This window comes from Diplotaxodon limnothrissa, linkage group LG7, assembly GCF_057381915.1.
Source record: "Diplotaxodon limnothrissa isolate DT_005_m linkage group LG7, D_limnothrissa_male_GT1.1, whole genome shotgun sequence".
Taxonomy (NCBI): domain Eukaryota; kingdom Metazoa; phylum Chordata; class Actinopteri; order Cichliformes; family Cichlidae; genus Diplotaxodon; species Diplotaxodon limnothrissa.
Window position 1 is genome coordinate 35,460,347 of NC_140602.1, and position 25,957 is coordinate 35,486,303.

At 40.2% G+C, this 25,957-nt stretch overlaps 2 protein-coding genes across 3 annotated transcripts; one reads left to right on the plus strand and one right to left on the minus strand.

Annotated features, from left to right (window-relative positions):
* Window positions 1–373: 373 nt before the first annotated feature.
* LOC146628674 (AN1-type zinc finger protein 5-like) lies at window positions 374–11,879 on the minus strand. 2 transcript variants are annotated; one of them, XM_085359637.1, is made up of 6 exons: window positions 11,702–11,879; window positions 6,205–6,391; window positions 5,958–6,102; window positions 4,640–4,743; window positions 4,117–4,245; window positions 374–1,511 (listed from the first exon to the last, which is right to left on the minus strand). In XM_085359637.1, exons 2-6 carry the CDS (start codon window positions 6,359–6,361, stop codon window positions 1,363–1,365), a joined length of 684 nt encoding a protein of 227 aa, XP_085215763.1. In that variant the 5' UTR covers window positions 6,362–6,391; window positions 11,702–11,879; the 3' UTR covers window positions 374–1,362. The 2 variants fall into 2 exon arrangements, with proteins under 2 accessions (XP_085215763.1, XP_085215762.1); XM_085359636.1 differs by lacking the exon at window positions 374–1,511 and having other exon boundaries at window positions 3,668–4,245.
* Window positions 11,880–15,211: 3,332 nt separating this feature from the next.
* ccnb1 (cyclin B1) lies at window positions 15,212–18,670 on the plus strand. The gene is made up of 8 exons (XM_085357997.1): window positions 15,212–15,232; window positions 15,515–15,643; window positions 16,615–16,911; window positions 16,997–17,155; window positions 17,260–17,496; window positions 17,586–17,726; window positions 18,381–18,491; window positions 18,566–18,670. The coding sequence occupies exons 1-8, from the start codon at window positions 15,212–15,214 to the stop codon at window positions 18,668–18,670; spliced, it is 1,200 nt and encodes a 399-aa protein (XP_085214123.1).
* Window positions 18,671–25,957: the final 7,287 nt, after the last annotated feature.

Sequence of the window (25,957 nt, forward strand, 5' to 3'; positions counted from 1 at the left end):
GCTTCCCTTAGAGAAAGACAACCTTCAATGCTCCAGCCCACAAGATCAATCTGAGTCTGAGCCAGGAGTCTAGCATGCCTACCTTACAGTATGCAGACACAGTTATGTCAACCTCTCAGTCTCTAATATTACTCCAAAGCTTCTTGATGCAGGTCACTTTGACAAATTTGATCAGACTAATTTTTTGTACATTTCACGTTAGTTACCTAGTGATCCTTGTGTATGGACAGTCCGAATTTTTCTTATTATGCTGGCTTAACGTTAACAGGCAAGTCTTGTTTGGGGGCTTATTAACCCCAATCCAGACTTTAAGCTAAAGTATGAAAGACAAGAACAAAATGACGAGCCGTGACCTCCTTACCGTTTAGTGGTGAACATAATTTATTTACAATCGTACAATTTATTCTGTATTATTAGAAGATTAAGCACACGACAGTGTATAAATAAAGAGGTTTGTACAAACTTGCATGACTGAAAAGGGGTCAAAACCAAGATGATTAAGCAGCCTGACCAAAAATCAACTGAAATGGTAAATTATTGATAACTAACTTCACTAAATCACTACCTCATTCAACACTCCCAACACTGTCAATTCAACTCACATTAAAAACATGAACAAAACATTCAATAGTGAAGTAAGATGATTATTGAAGGAGCTAAACCCTCCCAAATGTTTTAGTGTATGACACACTAACCAGACATCCAAAGAAAAAAAAATATATAAAAAAAACAAAACAGAAATCAATGGGAGAGAAAACGGTCCAACTACCTTAGGTTTCTGGGAAAGAATATGAGCCAGAGAGAAACAAAGTCCAAGAAGATAAAAACTTACGTACCAAACTCTGGCAAGACGGGAGGGTTAAACACTGACTTCACAGAGCGACGGCTGCAAACGGAAAAGCAAGATATCCATTTTGCTACTCAAGCCAGCAGAGAGCAAGCACAGCTGAGAAGTCCCAGAGTCCAAGGCCATCACAGCCCCATTCCACGCGAAGTTCAAGCGATTTCAGGAGGATCACAAAAACCGGCAAGGTAGGTTTTTTTTTTTTCCTCCCCCCTTCACTCTAAAGGGTAATCACATTTTTCTCCAACATCAGCCGGTTACTGTGACACAAAACCACCTCACTTCAATCCCAACATTTCTTTAGTTCAATAAAATCCTGTTAAAGTGTTTAACTCACACACAAATAAGAAGCTGAAAACGTGAACATCCATGCACAGGGGGCCCCAAAACACCCTGATGTGTAACAAAAGAGAAAAAAAAAAAACCAAACAAACAAGTCCTTTGGGAGGAAAAGTTGGGCTAGAGTCCATTGTCTGAAAGGCGATCACTTCCAGGCTTCAAAGTCAAACTCCCAGTTTTCATATTCTCTGGATCTTTTCAGCAACTACAACGGGGTTCTCCTTACGGATCTTTGCGGCAGCTTCAGCTTTATAGTCGTATGGACAGTTATGCTTATCGGAGTAACGGTGAATTCCGCAAAACAGATTTCCACAGCGACAGTCAAAACCTGAAACAGCAGAAAAGGAAAGGAAAAGGTCTTAGAGGATGAGGCAGGGGGGTAAAAAATGATACCAGAACACACCACTGTCTTTCACAGTTTTTTGATTTTACACTTTTTTTTTTTCTTCACTAAACCCGGACTTTTCCAAACAAAACACAAATCTTAAAGTCAACCTGTTCTGCTCAGTTCCATCTCCATGTTTTTATTCTTGGACTCAACTTAAGTTGTTTTACGTGGCTTGCGGTTCAAAAATAATCCTGATTAGTTAAGCCTGAGATGCTTGATTTGGATTTTCTTTGTTGCAGCCTCCTATTTCTTCATTGTCTTCATCAACTGGTGTCTTGGTACATCTGGTGACCAAGTTCCCTCTAAGCTGCGCGTGTGCGCACAAAAAAAATAAGAATAAAATCCAACCTGAATTGAAATTAAAATAAATGTGTAACAATTCATTCTGTGCCGTTTTGCAGTGTGAGTCAGTGACAGGTGACTGGCTGCTCCAGCCAATAATGTGATTCACATTCGTATATACGCAGCTAAATAAAGTCGTTGACAGGTTATGACAGCGTCCTTATGTGCCGCCACCAGTGTTTTAGCTAGGAAAGCGGTGTGGCCAATGTGGAGTGAATACACGCTAATGACAACGTGTGCAACCACTGGAGATGTGAGCAGGACAGACGGAAAAATTGACGGAAAAAGTGTGGACTTCAAACTAGGGCTGTGCGATATGACCAAAATCTCATATCCCGATATAAGACATCTATCATCCCGATAATGATATAAATCACAAAAATTTAACATTTTCTGTAAATTCTGTGAATCTCGGGCAGCTCGACTTGCGTGAAGTGTTTTCAGCTGGGCGTGGTATGCCTGGAGTCCAGTGTTTTAACCGATGCATGAAACGATTTTAGACATAAGTTGTAAAGGCCGCAGTTTTCTTTGTGAGTATTTATTATACAGTGTGTAAGCGATCACTTTCTAACACAACACCTGGAGCTAAGTGGGCAAAACAATCGCATGAGTGCTGCTGTTTGACTGAGGAAAAATAAAGTAGTCGTGGTAAACCAATCACATGACCACTTCAAGATGACAAAGCAACAAGGTGATATAGTTTTTAAATTGTGTTGATAGGCCACGTAAAACCAGAGTCAAGATAAATATATACGCGGGTTTTTTCCTCAATAGTTTTGTAACGTTTACCGTCAGGACAGCGCTAGCAAGCACTCTCTGCTTATGACGAAGAAAATACAAAAAAACCCCAAAAAAAACCCTGCCCTTTCGTGTTGGTGGAAAAATGCACCATATTGACCATTCAAAAAAAATGATATGGCAACATGACGTTTGGTTGTTTAGGACGAGGGGGGAAGACTGCGCACCCGCCAGAGAGAGAGAACGAGAGAGAGAGCGAGAGAGCACGCGAGCAACTTTTGAGATGTGAGAGATTTGTGACGTTTTGTGTGTGTAGTGTTGTGGATAGTTTTGTGTTGTGTGTCAGAACAATGAGGCGACTGCTGTCTCCAGGTAACAAACAGGAGTGATACACCTGCTGCTGTCAGACCTGCAGGTATCAGGCTGTGATGTTCTCCTTTATAGTGGACAGAAATTTTTTTTTTGGAGTGGCACAAATAATTTCTGGCATCTTATTGAATGCAGAACAGCTGATCGTTATACAAATAGTTTGAAATGGTTATTAAAAAAGGTAAAAGTTAAATGGCTGCAAACAACTTTGTTTGCAAAACTTGTCCATATGATTTTAAAATTGACAATTTATATTTGCATTTAAAGTTATGAAGTATGATTCAGTAAACATGTTTGTGGTTGTTACAGTAGAAAACATAACTTTTTCTACTCTGATTTTATGTTTTTAGATCAATTGTGTTAATACAGTATGTCAAAATGAAAACATGAAAAGAATGATACTAAACACGGTAAAGTAAATAGTTTTTAAAGGTGAAATGTAGAGGAAAAATCTAAAGTAGTGAAAAATAGCCAATTATACCCTGGACCCCAGAGGGTTAAAAAAAATAAAAAATAAAAATATTAAAAACAGTAACTAATAGTTACTTTTGAAGTAATTAATTACTTTTAGAATCTTGTAACTCAGTTACTAACTCAGTAACTAGTAACTATAATTAATTACTTTTTCAAAGTAACTTACCCAACACTGTAAACGAGTGACCACTGTATACAAATACTGAGAAATATACAATTTGAAACCTCTCTCTTTTGCTCTGAGGCGCAGAGGAAAATATATCGACAAGACGATGAACATCATCTACAGATATGTTCGGTAAATGCCCAAGACATCTTGAGAAATGCAAATCGCCACTTGATTAATCCATTTGGTTGACTTGTTTTGGAAAACCGACAGTAAACAAGGAGCAAATATCACACCGGAAACAAAGTGCTATACAGGAGTTTCTCCACCGGAAGTAGAATATGCTAAGGTGCACATAGTCTATGCTGGTGTGACCACAGTGCACATGTCTGCCGTTGCTCACAATGGTCCAAGGGTCCGCGCAGGGAGTTTGTGTTTGCTCAGACATATGAGAAATTAGAGGGAAAATTGCTAGTGACTTTAAAAATCCATCCATCTCTTTGTGAGACATCTTACCTGTAAGGCCAACCTTTTTACGACACATGAAGCACCGATTCTTCTTGGGTTTGGGGGGCTCGGGGGATTTGGAGTCTTCACTGCCAGCAGTGGAGGGATGCGAGGCTGAGACGGCTGGCTGACTCACAACTGGAAAAAGAAGGAAAAAAGACTAGACTTAAACTAGAGCTAGGCCTTCGTATAAAGGTTTGTAAACTGGGTGGTGAAAACAAATATTCACCATTTCTTTCATTTCTACCTTAAATAACCTCATACTAATGACACGTTTCTCATTTCATGGTAAAAATAAGGGCAAAAGCAGAACATAAATCTGTTAGTCACACTTTTCCACCCTCAGGACTGAACACTCAGTAAAGTGGTTGTCTGTCTATGTGTTAGCCCTTTGACAGGGTGGCGACCTCTTCAGGGTCCCTCTGCCTCTCGCCTTATGACAGCTGGGATAGACTCTAGGCTCCAGGCTCCAGCCAGCCCCGATTCAAGAGAATGGATGGACGGAGAAAACAGATCCATTTTTAGTGCCCACCTGGCTCTATGAGCTCCACTTTACTGCCTGACGCTCCTTTCTCTTCAGAGGAGAGACTCATCTCAGTCATCTGTTGTGTTACAGAAATGGCAGGTGAAATCCCACTGCAAAGGATAAAAAAAGGAAAATAAATAAATAAACAGATTTAAAGTGGACCTATTGTGCTCTTACTTTCTGTCATGTTTATACTGGTGCTCATGCTATGTACGAGTAATCCCTGTACTAAACGCAGAAGTTTTTTTCTTCTCTTGAATCTCTATGACGTCACTTTAAATGGATATCCCCAGATATGATTTTTTTCAGGCAGAGAAATAGCCAATCACAGAGAAGTCTACTTAAAAGGAGAGGATCTAAAACTGCTCGTTTCAGACAGTGGGTGTATTTGTGAATTCGAATTGTGAATCATGCTAAGCTGCTCTACAGTAATCAAAAAATACATATATGGAAATAAGCAGAACAGGTCCGCTTTAATATTCCCATGTTCCATATATCAAACGTAGCATCTCAAACACACAACACGTTTGAGATGCTACAAAAGGATCCATTGTTTTAGGGACAAAGTTTCTGCAGGTTTCCACAACTTAAATTTCCAAAGACCATTTTAAAAGCATTGTAAGTGGAATTTAAGCTGCAAATACAAGCAGCTGAAACAAGTTGCTGGGTTCAGTCTAAGAAACAGAAAATCGAAGCAAATTGGAGCAGAGCTGCTGCTTCTACGCGATTTCCTTTGGAGATTTTCAGGGCATGCCCAAGCAGAAGACACTGAGGCAGACCCTCAACCCTCTGAGATGATTATACTTCTCATCTCAGAATCCCCCAGGAGAAATGGGGCTAAGGAGAAGGACAACTAAATGGTAAATGGCCTGTATTTGTATAGCGCTTTTCTAGTCCTTAAGGATCCCAAAGCGCTTTACACAACCTGTCATCCACCCATTCACGCACACATTCACACACTGGTGATGTCTTGCTCAAGGACACAACGACCGAGACTGTCGTTGTGTCCGGGGCTTGAACTGGCAACCTTCCGATTACAAGGCGAACTCTTGAGCCACGATCGCCCCAACGGAGAATACCCTGCTTAGCTTACTGCCATTCCAAGGTTAGATAAGCAGAAGACCATGAATGGATGAAACTACACACAGTCCTGAATGGTCACAAAATTATTGTACAGCTGTAAGAGACTACTGATTCGCCTGAAGGAAATCCCAGTTTTTACCTCTACATAAACCAAATCTTGATGGTTGCTGATGTTTTACATTCCTGCCATAGATGCCACTTCCTGTCACTGTTTGACAGGCACCCTGCTGGGTCCACTCACCTGAGTGCCTCTGTGGCAGCAGCAGCATCAGAGGCAGCGGCGGCCTCAGCTGCCACCTCTGCAGCAGCAACTGCAGCAGCCGCAGCATTATTCAGGGTGGCCTCTAACCTCTGGATTGCAGAAGCCTCAGCTGTGGAGCTGCTGCCTGAGGAGAAATAAATCACAGCATGCCACAGTGAGACACAGGGGATGAAGGCAGAGCAGCTGCACACAGACGAGGAGAAGAAAATAAAACCTGAGGTCTTACCCACTCCACTCAAAGAACCAACTCCTCCATTATTCTGTCGTGACAGGTGCTCCTTGTGGCACACGGAGCACATGCCGTTAGTCCTGGGGTTGCCATAAAAACCACAGCCAGTGGCACAGAGGATAGGAACTGGGCTTTGATTGGTCTCCTGGGCCATAGCGGTATTTCTGCCACCTGATGAGCTGACCTGGAGACAGACATACAAAAAATAAAAGGCATCGTTACCGCAGCAGAGTCACATAGCACAAAGACACTACTGAAGAGGAAAGAAATGACCATGTCCTGAACCTAAAGCAGTTATATTCACATCTGTACCTGATGTGTAGCCTTTTTATTAAATCACTGACTTTGAGGTTGTTGCTTTACTTTGTGCGAGTTTCACTTCAGTTTAGTATTCTCCCTGAAAAGTTAGCTAGTCGTGTGATTTATAAGGCTGCATAATATCTGGATGTTTGCTCACTGGACCCTCTGATATTTGCATTATTTTAATGTGAAATAAATTCTTAGCTTGTCCAGCTGATGTTTTACTTTATTAAGACACTTATTACATGGTGTTCTATTGTCATTTATTTTGGATTTTTATTTATTAGGTTCCTTCATCTTATTTTTTCTACTCATCCAAGTTAGTAACTAATTTGTGTATTTGACATTTTGAAATAAATTTTGAGTCATTTTACTTTTTAGCTATTCTGTTATAGGTCATGTGTGCTGCAACAGGAATTTCAACTTACCTATATATAGAATCTGAAAAATAAAAACTACAAAACAAAATGTGTGAAACTAAATATTAGTTTGTTCCAAAGTGGGTTCAAACAGGAAAGGGAGCGGCAGCAGAGTTCACAAGGAAGGAAGCTCAAACGAACATCAATCAAAAAAATAAAATAAAAGTACAAACTGTGACTGCAGTGGAATTTTTATTGTTTTTAATCCCCTATTTTCACGTCACTGCAAAAGAAGAGGTCTTTCTCTATTGTGACTTTACTCCACTTAAAAAGGGCTTAGACAAATGACTAAAGACCACCACAAACATAAAAAAAGAAAAAGACAAGCCCACATTTTTTGACGCTTCCCCAGTGACAGTACACAACTACAACATGTAGATTTTTCCCTAAGCACCTACGCATCATTACCTCTGGCACTTCAGCCACTTTTCATACCCAAAAATAAAAATGAATAAAAACCCATGGGAGATATCCTACTGCTTCACAAGGACAGCTTTCTCTGTCTTTGCTATGTTTAAGTGTGAGCGAGAAGCAAGGCTTCAGAGTGGCAGTGAGAAGGACTACTGAGACCTTCTGTTGCTTTTAGTTTTCCTCTGACTGACCATTGTAGCTTAAATCACAGTATAACCATTAACTAATATGGACGGTGATTATTAACTTTAGATTACATCAAACCCCAAAGACAATGTATAATGACAAATAGTGATATAAACCCCAACTATGAATATTTTTTGTACTAAAACCCCTTGACATACTAGTGAAATTTACTCATGAAATCTTCACTCAGATTTTAATCTAATAAAATAATGCCCATTAAAACTTGACTTACTTCCCTTTCACTGGAGCTTCAGGGGACACCTCACTATTTTCTAATAATAAAATTGCTGAGGTGTAATCACATGACCTGAGCCTCAAGTGCCATGAACCAGATAACAGTGTTGAGGCACACTGTCAACAGCCTTGGTTAGAAATGTTATTTATTTAGTGTGTAAACCAAACAGCATTCTTGACCTTTGCTTGAAAAGAGTGCAGAAGGACAAAAAAACAACAAAAAAAACAAACATCTTTAATCAGTGCTCAGACTACACAATGATTTCTGTTTCAATGGTCGCTCCGTCAGAAAATCACGTCTTCCTGACAAATGAATCATGTCTGTGGCAATAAATGGTATTTGTGTGTGCCCACACAAACCTGTAGTTGAAAAAATTTATGCAGGACACCAATGTCTTCTACAGATGGTTGAGGTCCAATTACAGTAATCACCCTGAAAGTATGAAAATCCTTCAACAGTACAAACTGAGCCCAATCTAATGGGCAAGGTTAAACTGCCCATGCAGGTACTGTAAGAATTTGCCAAAAGTTGCCAACATCAGCATTGCTGGCATCAGCAGCATTGCTGGCATCAGCAGCATTGCATCCTTACAGGTTAAATGTGCAGCTATGATTGATGGTCATTATCAAAGTTTTCTTGACCAACTGGCTCGTGACAAAGCATTTCCAAATTATTCAGTAAAATGAATCAATTTAAAATAAAAATATAAGCATAACTAAATCAGAAACCTTAAACAATTCAATGACATGAATAAAGCCAAATGAAACCCAAGTGAATTTAAAAAAAAAAAAAAAAAAAAAAACACTAAATAAAACAAAAAAAGAGAACACGCAATAAAAATGATTAGATAACTTCTTCTTACCCAAAACTGAAAGCAGCTTGCTTCAAAATTACCGTAATTGTCGGGCTATAAGCCGCTACTTTTTGCACAAGCTTTGAACCCTGCGGCTTTTAGTCAGGTGCGGGTTTTCTATGGATTGTCCGTGATTTTTGTCATATCGTAAGACGATTTGTTTTGTTTGTTCCACTGTTGTACGGCACTACGTTGTCTGGCGGAAGGGCATGTGATCAGACACACAGTATCGGGGTTCAAGAGTGGTATGTTGGTCACGTGTCCATCCGCCAGGCAACATAGTGCTGTACAAGTAGCGCGAAAAACAAACTTCAAATTAACGCTACGCGTTCAGCGGGAGTCGTGGATGACGAGCGGCGATAAACTTGCGAAAAGCAAGTTATGCTCAACTCCACCGGTGGAACCTGACAGCGTGGAAAAGTGTGAAAACATCCATGATCACCAACGGATTTCAAAGGGCTGGACTGCTGCATTATGGAGAGGAGGACACCGCCACGGCCCTTCAGAGGGTGTTCGACTCTGACACTGACAACGAGGATTTCTTTGGTTTTGAAAGTGACAACGAATGAAAGAAGCGGAGAGTGGATGACGAAGCCACCCTGAGCCTGTTCGTATCCAACACTGGAGGAGAGGACTTTGGTGGTTTTAGTGCGCAGGAAGAAGAGAAAGATGGTGGTGAATGACTTGACTTTTCTTCTTGTTAAAGCCGTGTCACTGCACCTGAGCCTAAAAGGTAGTCTGAATCTATTTTTCTGGTGTGCTGTAGGTTATTGTTATGTACTACATTTGTTACTCATTTATGAAGCACAGTACATGTTTCGTACTTGTAATTACCGCTACTTGTGCATATACCTAAAAAGTTATGCAAATATGTACCCATAACTTGTTTTTCAAAATATTAATAAAAGTGATGTCTCCAAACAGCCATCTCTTTCCTGACAATTCCCTTTGTGCATATTCTCTTACATATGATAAGTCAACATTGAAACACCTGCGGCTTTTGGTCAGGTGCGACTAATGTATGTACAAAACAGGATTTTCCCCTGATTTTAGCTTGTGCGGCTAATATTCAGGTGCGCTTTGTAGTCCGGGAAATACGGTAATCAGAAGAGATCTCAGTTAAAAATTGATGAAAGGGCAGGCAAAAGAAAGTGCCAAGTAAAACACAATGAAATGCTAAATCAAATAAAAATGCTTTATAAGATGCTGAAAAATACTTTTAAATAATAAAGCTCACATAAGTTTAAATGAAAGTAACTATGGGTTTACTAAACTAAAGTCAAATATAAAGCTACATCTTAAACTCTAGATACCACATTATTAAATAATACTTTTTAAGGAAATAGCCAAATAAAAGAATGAAATGCTAAACTACAGAGAATTCAAGTAAAAAAATCTAAATTCACAAAATACTAAAATGCTCATTAAAAAAAATAATAAAAAAAATGCAGACTGTATAATAACAATGCAAACTCTCTTCCTCAAAGCTGAGAACAGCTTCCTGCCAGGCAAGTTTAGTCTAGTAAACAGCTGCAGCAGCCTTGTGATGACAATGATTTTTATAGGAAGTTGTGAAGATCTTGCTTCAGGGAAAATCAACTGTCTACAGTTACAGTTTATACACAGTGGAAGCAAAAGGGGAAGAATTCCCATCACTAAGTTCATATCCTGGTGAGTTACACTAGTCTTTCTCCTCTTCCCCAAAACTGTGGATAGTTACAGACCACTGCAATGTGCAGCTTCACGTGTGTTCATTGCAGTGTGACTACAGACTGCGGAGCTCCGCTTCCAGCCAGGCTCACATGGACATGTGCATGAGGGCTTTCCACTGTCACAGGAGTGCAATGTGACACACACACACACACACACACACACACACACACACGAGTTACCTCAATACACCAAGGCTGTGAACACATCTATTTATAGACAACCTCAGGAGTGCTGCAACCAGAGCTGGAACCCTGGCTAAAATTTGTATCCACGTCAGAGACAAGGTTTCTCCTTAAACATAAGAACAGCCCACACACACTTTGCTGGAACATGCAGGTGGAGGAATTTAAACAAAGGGGTGACCATAAAAATTCATAACAACACCTGTGGATAACACAAAGAGCAGCTGGAGCACGTTTATCACCCAGACAAAAGGCGAGTCACTCCTCAGCCATACTTCTGCCTTAATCCCAGAGCTAAACACGCATTTATATATCCCCAAAGGGCTCAGTCAAGTGAGGAAATATCCTTCATCTTCAACTACTTCACAGCACACAAACAGGGCCACACAACCGTTTTACTTCTACAAATCCACTGAGTCATGCTAGCAAGCTAATGCACGCTGTTTGCGTTTTAACCCCCCTTTTAAAACCAAACATTTAACAAATAATTATTCCTCATGGTGTTTGGTAACACTGTGGGTATTTTTTCAAGGTAAAGCTGTGATTTAAAGGGTTACATAGAAATACTAGACAGCATGCTCCTTGCTAAGTATGACTCTTCTGATCTCCCCGTTAGCATGCTAAAGGCAACCTGCAGCTAGCAAGCTTAGCGTGACTAGTTTGCTTTGTTCGCTCTTTTGTTGTTTGTTTAGAGTCACCACAAATTTTATAAACAGAAGTCTCTACGATTCTTAAATAAGAGAAACAAGGGGACAAAATACACACTAAAAATAAGTGTTAAAACATCACTGCTAATTAGACACAACCTAGGGAAATTCAGATGCTACTGCGAGCTGCGGATAGATTTAAGTTGAAAAAAGGAGATTTTTAGAAAGGAGAAAGACCGGTTTTTAAATAGCTGTAAGGTTAATGCCAGGTTTAGCAGCTATATAGCCTCTTAAACCTATTTAACGTGTAGTCTTACCCTTGGAAAACTTTTTAAGGACACGTGTTAAGCAGTCAGACAGTCACTCTTTAATCCTCACTAATTAAGTAAGCAAATTTTACACCAACGTCGACGTTACTCGTTTCGGAAAATGTGCTTTTTAAACTGGTTGTAGCTACAATTAGTCCTAGACTGAGACACTTCCCGAAACAACTACTAAGTAACTAACTAACCAGCAGACTGCGGTTTAACTACTCGGTGTTATCTTACCTTTTCGTGCCAGAGAAACGCTGTTTTGTCGGCTAACAGAAACACCTGGATTTCTCTTGGAGCTGACTAACTAGGGCCGTCTAGGTTTAATCGTCGCGTGTGCCCGTTTCTTTTCGGTCCTCTCTCCGTCTGGGAGTGATGTTAGCTGCTCCCGCTGACGTCCTCAGTGTAGGAGAGGTAGTGGCATCTGTTTAGTTTTACGTGTTACGTTTGCGTCCTCTCTGCCTTCCGGTACACGTCATGAAAATTGTGATCCTCTGATTGGAGGGCATGGTTGTTGGCGAAGAGCCACTAAAGATTTCAGGACAGCAGTCCTGGTTTCTACAAACATACCTTTACCCCACATAAACAAACATCTATGTAGAAAAACAGATTTCAAAACATCAACACGGCACTAAAAGTAATGAGATCAGACAAAAACAAAACAGTACAAAACTTGGCACATCTACATTGAGTTCCACAGGTGATGCTGTAGTGTTTCCAAGGGAGAAGACTGGTCTTGACCAACATTAAAAAGACCACTTTGGACTCTTACTAACATACATACAGACAGATCCGGTACACTGATGACACCCTCACACACCGAGGAACATGTAGCAGTTTTTGTCAGAAGTTTAAATACACAAATTATGAACATGAATGTCAAGGTAATTTTATGCTTTTAATGACTTATTTGAACTTTTTTAATTTTACAATGTAACTCTTTTTGTTTAAAAATTAATAACTGGGTTCACAAGTTTGAATTTATTTTATATTTAAATTCACGCAAGATCACCACACTACACTAGCAAGGGAGGGCCTTACTAACAGCAGAGATCAACAACCCAGCAATGAACCTTAGCCACCACCTTAAGTACTGGCCTGCTGATGAAATCCTTTGGAACAGGTTGCTGCTTGCTGCTTGCTGCACGTTCGTTCAACCAGAGGCGGTAACCACTGTCCCTCCCATGAACACAGACGCAACCTACCATAACATTCATGACCATAATGAGCGCATGTGGACTTCTGACCACAGCTGCATGTAAGAATGTTGTTCATTGGCAACAGCTCAGAATTCAACACTAATTGCAGTAATCTCTGGGAAGTCACTTTCTTTTTCTGTGAGTGCTGAAATTCCAGTCAAACACTCAGGAAAACCACACGAGCATGATAACCAATCAGGGGTGCATGCTGAGGCCTCTCCTTTACACCGTCTTCACATATGACGGTGTGGTCTCCTTATAAAGTTTGCATATGACACTACAGTCATTGGGTTGTTTGCTAATGGAGAGGCGGTGACATAGAAGTGTCAGGCCTGGCGGTGTAGTGTCAAGAAACAATCATTCTCTAAATGTAGATAAGACCAAAGAAATGATTACACCACTGAGGCAGAGATAGGGAGTAAAAACCTTTAAATTTTTCTCTTACTTGATCTCACAACACTCGGCAGCTTCTGAAAAATTCTTAGAAGGCTGATGGAACTTTGGCATGTCACCCAGAAACGTTTACACAGTTGTAGAGCTAAGAGCGTCATCGCTGCCTCAGTTACAGTGTGGCGTGGAGGCTGCATTGTTCAGGACAGGAGGGCTCTCCAGCGTGTGACAAAAACTACACAGTACGTCACTAGAGCAGCCTTCCCATCACTACCACTCTTTCTTGAGTAGAGTGCAAAGTACATATAAGGTTACTGGACTTTTGGTGAGGTCCCATTGTGATTCCGGCTGCTCAAGAGCCCTGGGTCTTTATTGTATTTTTTTATAATGGGTCTAATGTTTTCAACTGGCACCTTGCCTCAAATGACCTCAGCAGCTCACAGGACAGCATAGTGGGACATTGTTTTACAGAGTTTCACACCTTGGCACCAGTGATGGTAATAGTCCATCCCTTTTTTCACACTAGGGAAACTCACATGACTGATATCGCCTCAACAACCCGAAGGACGACCTCCAAGAGAACAAAAACCATCCTGGATCAAACCACTGGGATTCTATGTCACTTGTTTTAGAACTGAAGAAGCCTCTTGGATGACCAATAAGAAGCCCAGTTGCCTTCTTTTCAAGCACTTGAGACTACCATGATATGGATGACTTGTACCCTTCTTTCATGATAGGGCTTTAACCTGAATTTGTGGATGAACTGTGTTTACAGACACTGATTTCTGGAAGTGTTCATGAGTTCCTGCAATGATTCCCATGGCAGAATCATGCCTATTTTTATGTGGTGCTGCTTGAGGGCCCAAAGATCACATCTATTCAATATTGATTCACAGCCTTGTCCAGTGCCACAGACATGAGTCTGTAGAGTCTCTGAGCTTTTTCATCATATTATAGTATGCACTGTAACTTAAGTCTGAAAATGCTCCACAATTTGTAAATGCAGTTTGCTGCACATTAGTGAACCTGTGCCCATCTTTACTTCTTTGAAATTCTACTTCTCTAAAATGCTCTTTTCATACCCCGTCATGTTACTAACCTGTTGACAACTAACTTTATTAACATAAAATCTTTCCATAGCTGTTTTTCCAGCCTTTTGGTGTCCCATTTTTTTTGAGACGTGTTCCTCCCATCAAATTCAAAAGAACTTTATTTTTTGGTAAAATTGTATGTTTATGTTTCCTGTGTTCTGGTGTAAATATAATATGGATATCTATGATGCGCATCTTATTGCATTCTGTTTTTATTTACATTTTGCACATTTATTTATTTTGTAATTTGGGTTGTAGAATGCATTTTCTTATTGCCAAGGAAACAGAGTCAACTTTACATTTATGTATCCAAGCAAAAAAAGTAGAGTGTATCTACTTTTTGCTAAGTGGATATGTTTTACTTGGTGAACAAAGGCATTTAAAGATACATGGAGATCTAAAGAGCTAACTACTGTAGCTTATTTAATGGATGACAAAAGTAAAGTGTTATATCGTGAGTTATGTGAGAAATTCCTTTTGAAATGTAGACTTTTAGAAGCTATAAAAGAAAAATAAAAGCAAAAACAGCCTTTATCGTTCAAGAAGGCATTTTTACTCTTAGGTGTCTCATGTACTAAGGCAGCTCTGTATAGCAGAAATGGACTTTTATTACATTAAATGAAATAACAGAGCTTAAAAAATATAATGTTAAAGAAAGTCTATCATACTCAAAATGAAAAGAATTGTGTTCTGAACGAATTTGAGGCAATAGAAGTTAAAGTATAACGATAAAATACACTTTAAGATTTGATTCCTCTCCCTCTTAAAGTGACTTCTTATTAATTTATTTACTTACTTGAAATGCAGCGTTAGAGAAAAAGCGTATAAAAACAAGCAGGACGTAAAAGGAAAAGGAAATGAACATCAAGAAAACAAATCACGTGACCATAAGTTGTCCGGGGAACGCATTTCAAACAGGTGCGTTCGACCAATCAGACGCCCAGAACAGTCTTAGGTCAGCGAATCAGCTTCCAGCGAGCGAGGATTTAAACCTCGCTCGCTGGAAGCTGCGTACCGTTCTCCATTACGACTATTCCCCTGTTTGCTGAAGCATCGCTTGTTTCGAAATGGCTCTCAGAGTGACCCGGGTAAGACTTTATCATCTCTATTTGTTACTTTTTTTTAATCATTGAATCTGGGGAAGCACTTAGCTTTTTCTTTGTCTTTTTCGCTTAAAACCCCCTCAAAACGTAGCTATAGCCGTCGTTTCTTGCTTTGGGATTTCTTATCATGGAGCAGGTCGAGAGTAAGGGTTTACGCTTAAGCCTCTTTAACTAAAAGATAAAAGCGTACAAACTGTTATAATCATTGTGATTTAACATTATTATTATTATTATTATTATTATTATTATTATTTTTCTTTCCTGTAGAATCGTTTGGCTTCCACCAAGGTCGACCTCGGTGGCAAGGCCTGCTCTGTGTCTGGGCCCACACAGAAGCCCCGAGCAGCCCTGGGGGAAATTGGAAACATCGCAGTTAACAAAGACGCACAGAAAAAGGTAAACATTTCATCCCGTATTAAATGCTTTTCTGTTAAATCTATGGAAAACAATAGAATTATGCAGTGAAATCATATGGGCATAGTGGCTTCCAGCTCTGATCTCAAAACGGTTAAAATGGCCCGAGTGGGGCCACACTTGCAACAACTGGCACAAAATGCTGAATTGAGTCAAAGCGTTGGACAAGGTAAAACTGGTTTACAAGTTTGTTTAAAAATTATAACGTCCTGTTAGGGTATGAAGGTATTCTTTTAAGCTTGTTGGGTTTTTCTTTTTCCACCTCCCTGGCACACTGTGCCTTGACTACACATGGAACCAGTTATTAGTCAGCATTTAGCCTCTTGCTCTAAAAGAAGCCTACACATTTTCCTGCTTTAGATTCTCTAATTTAAAAAAAACAACCTTATCTCAAACAGAACAGGAAAACCCCTGAGAGTACAATGTGCTCAGATTGACTAAAACTGACTTAACTTGGTGATGTAGGTTTAAGTGCTGTTTAGACTAAAATTCAGTGTCTAGGTCAAGTTTTTATTTTGACCATAGAGAGCACATGAGGTGGCTACAGGACTGCTGCTTAAATGGAGGGGCATTGATAACAAGAGAACTCACACTTGAGTGTCGCCCTCCTTTGGGCAACATTAAAATGGCAGCATAGCATACCTGCAGGAGTGAGTTAGCATGCTTCCTGCTGTGAGTTTCCAATTAAGAATGCACAGGGGGGAAATGCACTTAATGGGTTGTAATTTGTCTGGCAAGACTGAAAGCTCTAGACAGAAGAGGCGCTGGGGCTGAGATTGTCTAAATGAGGCTTAAAATCACTCTGGGAAGTGATCTCTATTTGAAAGTTAACACTAAATTGGTCCTATGTTCAGATTTTTTTTTTTTTTTTTTTTTTTTTTTTTTTTTTTTTGGTAACGTGTCTACCTAGACTATTGAGTTTTCTGGCTTTAACATGCTTTTTTCCCCCTTAGACTGTAAAGACTGAAGCCCTCAAGACTAAAGTTACAACCAGAGCTGAAAAGGCTGAACAGACAAAGCAAAAAGATGTCATCCCTGTTAAACCTGAGCCAGAGGTGCAAGCCCCACCTGAGCCAGCCTCTCCCACACCAATGGAGACCTCTGGCTGTGAGCCTGCTGACCTATGCCAAGCATTTTCAGATGTCATTCTGCACACTGCTATCAGAGATGTCGACGCAGATGACTATGACAACCCCATGCTCTGCAGTGAATATGTGAAGGACATCTACAAATATCTCCGCCAGCTTGAGGCAAGCAACTTAAAATAAAGGAATTTAAAGTGGGACTATTGAGCTACTTTCCCCACAGACCACTAACCATTTCTTGTCTGCTCAGGTTGAACAGAACGTCAGACAGAACTATCTGCAGGGTCAGGAGGTGACAGGCAACATGAGAGCCATTCTCATTGACTGGCTCGTGCAAGTAAATCTGAAGTTTCGTCTGCTGCAGGAGACTATGTACATGACCGTGGGCATCATTGACCGCTTTCTTCAGGTGAGTGAATCCTGGTTCTCCTAACAAAAGCTGTTAGTCCTGCAATACACCAGTCCACCTTTCATGGTTTTCATCTCACTAACGGCAACTATACCTCCCAACAGGACAATCCAGTCCCCAAGAAGCAGCTGCAGCTTGTTGGAGTGACTGCCATGTTCCTTGCGTCAAAGTATGAGGAGATGTATCCCCCAGAGATCTCAGACTTTGCCTACGTCACAGACAAGGCCTACACCACAGCCCAAATCAGAGACATGGAGATGACCATTCTGCGGGTGCTGAAGTTCCAACTGGGCCGTCCTCTCCCCCTGCAGTTCCTTAGAAGGGCCTCCAAAATTTATGAGGTTTGCAGCATATCTTGTGTCACAGGAATTGCTGATGGGTGACAGTAAGTGTTCGTGCAGCAACTTATTCCTCGTGCATGTCTTCACAGGTAACTGCTGAGCAGCACACTCTGGCAAAGTATCTCCTGGAGCTCACAATGGTTGACTACGAGATGGTCCATTTGCCACCTTCAATGGTGGCAAGTGCTGCTTTGGCACTCACCCTCAAAATATTGGCTGCTGGAGAATGGGTAAGTGCATCTGAAGGGTCTCAAGAGTTTTGGTGTGTCTGTAAGAAATTAAAGTTGTGTCCTTGCTAAAAGTTCCTAGTGGTAAAAACTAGGTCTGAAGTATTAGTATTTTTTTTCTTTTCATAAGAAAGGGCCTATGAAGCAATGTCAAGAGTGATCCATAATTGAGTGCAACAAATGGCTGCCATAAAGCTGCAGTGCAATTGTTAACTTGTAGCACTTCCTGGCAAGTTTAATAATACTGGTGCAACAGAAGCTTGTCTGACCTTTGCTTACCCCAGACTTTAGAGCTGAATCTATGCAGAACATAAGTGGCTGACATGATTGTCATAATCTACACCTGTGCAGGTAATGGTTGCAATATTGCAACCATAAGTTTTATGAACTGTCATGGGAATTGTTCATATTTATAAAAGGACTCCTTGGATGAGTTTCAATATCAAAAGGCTTTGCTTTATGTGAAGGAATTGTCAAATATGTTTGTACATCTAGATCAGTAAATTCAAACTGACCCCTATACCTGCTTCACTGAGTGAATGAGTTGAATGCAGAGAGGAATTTCACCACAAGGATCAAAGTATACATATAATAGTGTGACTCATGCACATTTTGCTCAGCAAATCCTGCACAGATGCCTTCAAATTGTCTTTCCAGGATGTGACGCTGCAGCACTACATGGACTACACAGCAGAGAGTTTGATTCCTGTTATGGCACACATCGCCAAGAACGTTGTCAAAGTGAATAATGGGCTGACCAAGCACATGGTAAGCTTCTTGTACTTCAAATTTTAACTAATGTTAAACTTGACAAGACCTAACTACACTGGTGTCTTCTGCAGGCCATCAAAGGCAAATACGCCACCTCAAAGCAGATGAGGATTGCCAACATTTCGCAGCTCAAATCATCAGTGGTTAAGGACCTGGCAAAGCAGGTCACACAGTGAGATCAGTGTCCTTGGCACCATGTGCTGATTTGTACAGATGTAAATTAACTTTTTAACCTGACCAAGGATCTGCACACCAAGGATGTCACTAGTTTAGTACTTTTGTGTGTTTGGTTTTTTTGGGGGGGGAATTTTTACAGCCTGCCCAAAGCACACCACAAGTTTTAAGTTTGACCTGAGCTACAAAATGGCAGTTAATTCTTCTAAGAGTGACAGCTGGGCTACATGATCAGACTAGTGCAAGGCAACCATTTTTGTTTCACTTATTCAAAAGTACTCAAGCACTAATCTTATTAGGCCTGAAGACCTCTGACCCTGCACCCCCTCTAAACTGCTGCTGGTGTTTAATCTAAAACTTGTGGTGTGAATTGTATGGTCAGCAATGTGACTTTTTAAAAATTTTTTTCAGTGGATGTGTTGTGAAATGTACAGCAATGCTTTTTAAATCAGTTTGGTTTTTGCATTCTTACTATCTTGTTCTTAAAGGATTTATTAAATGGCTTTGACCAGAAAGCTGCCTGCCTTGTTGTTCCTTTTGATCTCCACTAGAGGCTGCTGTGAGACTGTTCAAGCATCTTAAAGCTAAAGTACAAGTGAGGTTGTCAAAGTGCCCACAATGAGAAATGTTGACTTTGCCCTGCTGTACTTCAGTTTAGAGCTATGTTAATATTTGGTGACAGTACAGCTTGCATCAAAACGGCTCTTGATGTAAAGTGTCCCTTCATGATGGCTTTTGACTTCAGGGAAGCTTAAAGCAGAACTCTGGGACTTTCAGTTCACGTTAGGTCACTTCCTGAGAGTCTTATTTTGCTTTAGGGCCAAGGGCTGTCCTTAGATTGGAGGCTAAAACGGGCACTTTGACTGGTAACACATCTTTTATCACCCAGAGGAGTCTTTACAGGTTATGCATATAATTTTGGAGGTAGTGCATGAGCATTGGGGCTCTAAGTTGGCACAATCATGTGCCTTTCCAACTAGGGGTGACCTGAAGTGTTCTCCAGTTGAAGGTGCAGTCTCGAAAGCCCTACGTTTGTCTCTAACGAGGGGAAACAAGACAAAAGGGCCTTCAGACTTGACTACATGCAAGGCTCTTTTCAACATGTTCTAAATGGGACGATGCACCAAGCCCAACACTGCTTTGCTTCTGAGATCTGACATCAAGCGTGCTCAGGGTGGAATGTGTTAGCCCTGCAACAGACTGGCGACCTGTCCAGGGTGTACCCTGCCTCGTCCTAAGACAGCTGAGAGAGGCTCCAGTAACCCCCGACCCTGAAAAGGATAAACGGATGGCTGAATGAGAGACTAGTCCAGAGTGCGGTAGTTGTGCTTTTGGCAAAATTCTAATAAATCTGGGTTCACAGCTAGCAACTCTGCATCTCAAACCCTCAATCAAGAGCAGAACTGCACAAGCCTATACAGAGTTAGAATAATGGAGCCAAAGGGGTAACTTCTAAGTCCTAGAGAGAGAACCAGCTTTAATTGAGTGATGGTTCTCTACTCACTGTAAACTAGCGTTTTGAACATCTGGATAAAGAACCAAGTCAGTTTATTTTGGATGTCAAAGCTAATGGCCGATGAAGATGCCAGTCTTTAGCTGAAACTGAACTAGGGCCCTTTTACTACTTATGCAAACACTGAGTTTAAACTTTGAAGTGCATTCTTTTTAACGGCCAGAAGGTGGCACACAGCCTTCCAGTGACCCCAAGGCTCCCTAGCTTTTTGACCTCAGCAAACACTTAACCGATGACTCCATGGGCTCAGTCATTAATCTGCAGTCTTACTGAGTCCAATTTGGAAATTATTCACAAGTCACTAGCTAATTTGAGTGCAGTTGCACAGTTCAGATCCACCCCTCAGTGATCACACCTGAATTCAAAACACAAAAGTAAAGACAGCAAAAAGGTGACATAGTTTCCTATGATATGTTCTGTGTGTACATGTGATCATTGTGAGCCAAAAGCTCAGACTACAGACGGTTTTCAATTCTTTTCATTTTTTTCTACTCCTTGACACAAGCTCTACTTGTGTGCTGTCCAAAATTTCTGTTTGCAAGGAGTAGCCCATCAGTAGGAAGATATGGCCTTCTTTCAGATAGATGTTGCATGAAGGGCCAGTATAAGGTAGTTTATGTGAATTATTTAAGATGTAAATGGATAATATTTATAGTGATTTAACAAAACATCTGCAAGCACACATGTAAAAATAGTATACAAGGCAAAAATGGAGTTCTGTTATTTACGTTTTTAAATTAAATTCTTCAAGTAGTCTTCAGGAAAAGTTTTCCAGGTTTCTCGAGGGACATTTAAAGCCATGTTTGGATGTTGGCTGCCTGTTGTTAGGGTTTTCCCTCCACCTCAAAGCCTCTTAATTGTGTGGCATCACAATATATTGTTTTTTATTCAGGTTTGAGTTCATTCCTAACTCACAGCTGTATCTTTTTAATTACGTAACTTATTGTTTCTGTTTTTTGTTTTTGCTCTAATTTAAATTGAGCTATGTGAGCTAATTTTGTTATATTTTACTCAGCTCTTCCATTTTATGCAAAGTAAGTTTTCTTGGTTGTTTGCATGCAAGTTTTTACTTTTATTGTATCTTTTTTGGCTTACTTTATAACTATGTTTTAATTATTGTACTTTATTTTACCATTAATTGAGCTTTATTTTGTCTTCCTTGAAAATTTGTTTCATTGTATTGTATTTTGTTGAATGTGATTTAATGTGGATGGTCCTCCTTAAGAAACAGAAGAGAGCATCTCTGCATGATGTTTATTTATAAGGTTCTTCTTTGAAAATGGCCCAATTATCTCTGCTCCCCTTTTACATTTAAATATAGTAGTTACAATATCAGGTCACAGGATATTAATAACATTAGCTGTGCCTGTCATTCACAGTGAGATTGGAGAAAAGTGAGTTTAAATCCTCCGCTGTCTACAAATGGAATGAATGACAAATATACTTCCTCTGATTTCATTAAAACATTATAAAATGTTATGTTTATCTATCTTTATGCTGTCTGTAAATTCAGTCTGGATTGAAATGAGAGACAGTGTTTATTGCGCAAGTCTCTTTTGAAAAAGAGATGTGGACCTTAATGACACTATTGTACTTTAAATAACGGTAAATTACAGAACTCTTCCCTGTCCAGGAAATTGCTGTGAATCATTATTACAGACTTCCTTCCTAAGAAGCCGGAAGATCTCATGTAAGGTGTAAATTTGAAGACTCCTCACAGTAATTGCATAACATCAGGACACGTGTAGTTAAAGCTAATGGACAGGACAGAGTGGAAGCTATTATCACAGAAACCCATTCACAGCTGAAACCCTGGGGAACACCCCCTGCTTCATCAGTCCATTCATCCTTTTATCCTCAGGGAGATGTCCAAAGATCATCTGCCATCTGTATGACGTAAGGCACTCTGTACATCATCAGGATCATAAGGCCATCACTGCTACAGGCTTGCTGGATAACAGCTTGACTACATCTGTCGCAATACAGGCAGCAAGACCGGAAATCATCTGCTCAAAGGGGAAAAAACATATTACACATTTTGGGAAATTGGTTTTATTGTAGTTCATGTGCAGAGTTCAAAAAGTGAAATATGAAGATTAAGGTCCTTTAAGGTACAAGAAAAAAAAACCCTCAACTGATCTGAGAACCCAAGATGTACATCTGTTTCCTGACATAATGACATACAGGCTGTAATCCTGACACCTTAAGAGCACACCCCCTCCATCCATCTAGCCCTGTAGCCTCTGTTTTCCACAGAGACACATGATAATTAGTCTCAGTTATCCTGAAAAAAGCTGCCTTTTAAACCCGCAGATCAAACTGAGCATTCAAATTTTAAGGCTGAGGTCACAACTGGACAGCCATATCAGTTTACGGGACAGATTCCCCCTCTGCAGGGCTTTAAGCCCTACACTTGCAGCTGCCTGGGACAGTATTTGGCATTTTTCAGCGATATTTTGCTGTGTGACATTATTACAATGGAAAGTTGGATATGATAGCTCTTGTATTCAAGGCAATTCAGCCACTGGCACACTGGAACACCATGCTTGCAAATAACCCTAAAAATGTTTTATTTTTATTTTTTTTATTTTTTTTACCAAAAACTATATAAACGTGTCATCACTCTGATCTTCTCTTCTCTGGCTATCAAAATGTTTTTGGTTTAAAGGCACTTTTTGTAATTACCTACTGCACAATTTAACAAAATCTTCCACCACCAGGGGGTAGCAGTTTACCAGTTTTTCGATGTGTTTGGCTGTTTTTTAACTTACCTTGATTTCCTGAAGAAAGCCTGCTTTTTCCAGGCCACCAGTATCAATAAGAACTACTTATGATGTACCATCCTATGGTTCAAACTGATACAACACAAAAATACGACTGCCGCTTGTTTGACACATTAGATGGTCACAAAATATCCATCTAAGTCTAGATGACTGCTAGCCCTCGAGCCGTGAAAATAGGGGACACCCTACCCTTCGCTGCAAAATATAGAGGTAGAGCAAAGGTAGGAAAACTGATTATCCCCTAGATCCCTTGGATTCTAGTAGCTCTAGTATCTCTTAAAGATATACTTTACTGATTAATCTCAGATTTGACAGTCACAGCATTGAGACAATGCTTTTTTTAAGAGCATTGTCATGATACAATCACAGTATGGACAACAACATGTTCTTCCAGGTGTTAAACTATATTGTAACACCTGGAAGAACATTTGGCCCAACAGATGACTAAAACCATCAGACCTGATGTAGGTCTCTGTAGTGCGAATCCAAATGACCTGCAGATCAAAGCTGACTTAATTAGTGAAACATCTTGACTCCTGTCAGCAGGACTGACATTTGATTGATTTTGGTTATATTACTTTACAAAACCTTCTGATACTGATTTTAGATGGGAACTTCAGTAAACTGGTGATCAGATATGAGAAGGATGATTGCCTCCTCTTAAAAGATGTGCTCTGGCAGTTTTGGACACTACCCACTAACTCTAATGACTTTTACTCACACTAAGTAGATTTGGTGATGTGTTTTGGTGTTTCTTTTGTTCCAGTGACAACTATTGAAAACAAGGCTGATTGATGAGCTTGATTTTTAATGGATTTGGATAATGGATCATGGAAAATTGTGTAAACCCAAAATATAATACATTTATTGTTGAGGAAAACCAGCATTCATATTACTGCACTGTGAAAGCGCACCAAATTGATGGAATTAGATCTCCAGTGATATTTAACACACCTTTTTAAAGATGTTTATGCATTTGTGCAGATTTCTGTATCCTTAAAGCCCAAATGTGTCTGTCCTTTCCCATGTTTATTCAAGCTCACCCCATTAAACGAATCTGCAAGTCAGCATTGAGGTCCAGAAAGAATGTGAAGCTTGGCGGCATCAGACCGTTCAGAATTTCAGCAATACAGATTTCACCCACAAGCAGCTCATCCAAGAAGAGAGTAAAAAGTTTGGAGATTGCCCCCAAACCTCCAGTCTAAACATCGCCCGAGATGGGCAGAGTTTTAACAAGTGCACCCTTCAAAGTGAGTCAGTGCTTATTCTCTCCTCTCATCCTCCAAGTCTGTGCGCCTCAGTTCAGTAATGGCAAAGTCAAACAAACAACCGGCCTGTGGCAGCACTGTTAGGGTTTCTGTGGGGTGCTAATAGGTTGGCAGCTGGTGTACTGAATGAGGTCTCTGGAACTGAAAGTGGAGTGAAGCACAAATAAACACAGGGGGCATTCATTTTCACAATTTATAGATTTTCAAATAAAAATCACGTGCTTCCTGAACTTTATCGACCTTTGGCGTTTTAAAGTCAAACCGAGGAAACAAAGGCTCCCATTGTGGCCTGAACAGCGGTGTGTAGGAGCCAGGTGTGAAAAGGATTTTCTCCAGATCACTTTAAGCTCTGCTTGTACGGTCTGAATGCCGAGCAGGAAGTCACCTTATCATCACAGTCAAAGAGCTGAATGTTTGTTGAACTGCAGACGCCTTTTACTTCCATGGTCAATGTACTGTGATAGGCATTTGGATGGAGAGCAGAATGACATTTCATAGCTTATATTTATTTAAAAGAGAGCGAAGAAATAAACCAGATAAAGCTTTAATTCCATGGAGTATAACTAAAACATCCAGAACATGCATGAGCAAAGAAATCAAGTTGTAATAAACCAAAAAATACCCTTCGTCTGGGTATTTTTGCTTTAAAAAAAGAGCCATAACCACGACTGTTCTGCTCATGGTTAAGGGAATTCATCTGTTGAGTCTTACATAACAGAAGCCTGCATTTTCCTGGTATTTCTGGTCATTTCATAAACAATAGTACATTTTATTCTGGAGAAAATTAAACCCCACTTTAAAAAATCTGATTAAAATCAAGGAATGAAGTGTTAAAGCTACTGCAGAAAGGCAGAACTTTATTACATGCATATTTTGGCAAGTAATTTTGTTTTGTGGAGACAAAACAAGTTATCTTGTTTCAGCTCTCAGAGATTGTTTTTGGCCACTGAGGAGCAACCCCTGAGCCAACGCAGAACAGTGTAGTAGCAGCAAGGCGAGGACTCGATTATTTGCCTTCCCCAGTTATTTTTTTTTCTGGTCTTCACTCAATAGGTTTAGGGATTAATGGGTTTGTCCAGTGATTTTAAAACAAGAGTAAACTTGTATTTTCTCACAGGAAGAAACCAGAAGCCAGGGAATCTCTATATGTCTTCTACACACAAATATACAGAATGTGAATCCAAGGAATTAGATTTTGGGTGTAGGAAGTTTCTTATTTCCGTTTTTGCAGTGCACTTATAGTCTGAGTTCTTTTGACGAATCGTGTTTGAGCGGGCTTTGGCTGCATACAGGTAAACTGGCACGGTCCGGGCAGGTTTGGGGTTTTTGCACTGTGTTTTTTTCTCTTTTGTTCTCTCGCCAAGTTATCAGTGTACTCGTGGAAACACTGGCTGGACGGTGCTAGTTCTTTTACCATCGTGGTGATCACGTTTTTTTCTTCCTCTGTGAATGTTTTCCTATCTTGCTAACTCAGAGTTTTTGTCTGCCTTTTAGTTCTCAGCCTCTCACCAACCAAAGAAATCTGATTGCCCCTTTACGGTCTCCTCTGCAGCGAGTTGTGCTTGCCAGCCAAGTTTTGTTCTGGAATACGTCAAGTGTGATAACAAGATCTGCTTAGAGTAGTTTAGAGATTCTTCCTTACTCTCCTTGGTCCAAGCTAGCATTCCGTCTCCACTCTCGTAGAGTTCCTGGTTCAGTTCCTGCAGTAAATTGTAAATAAATCTT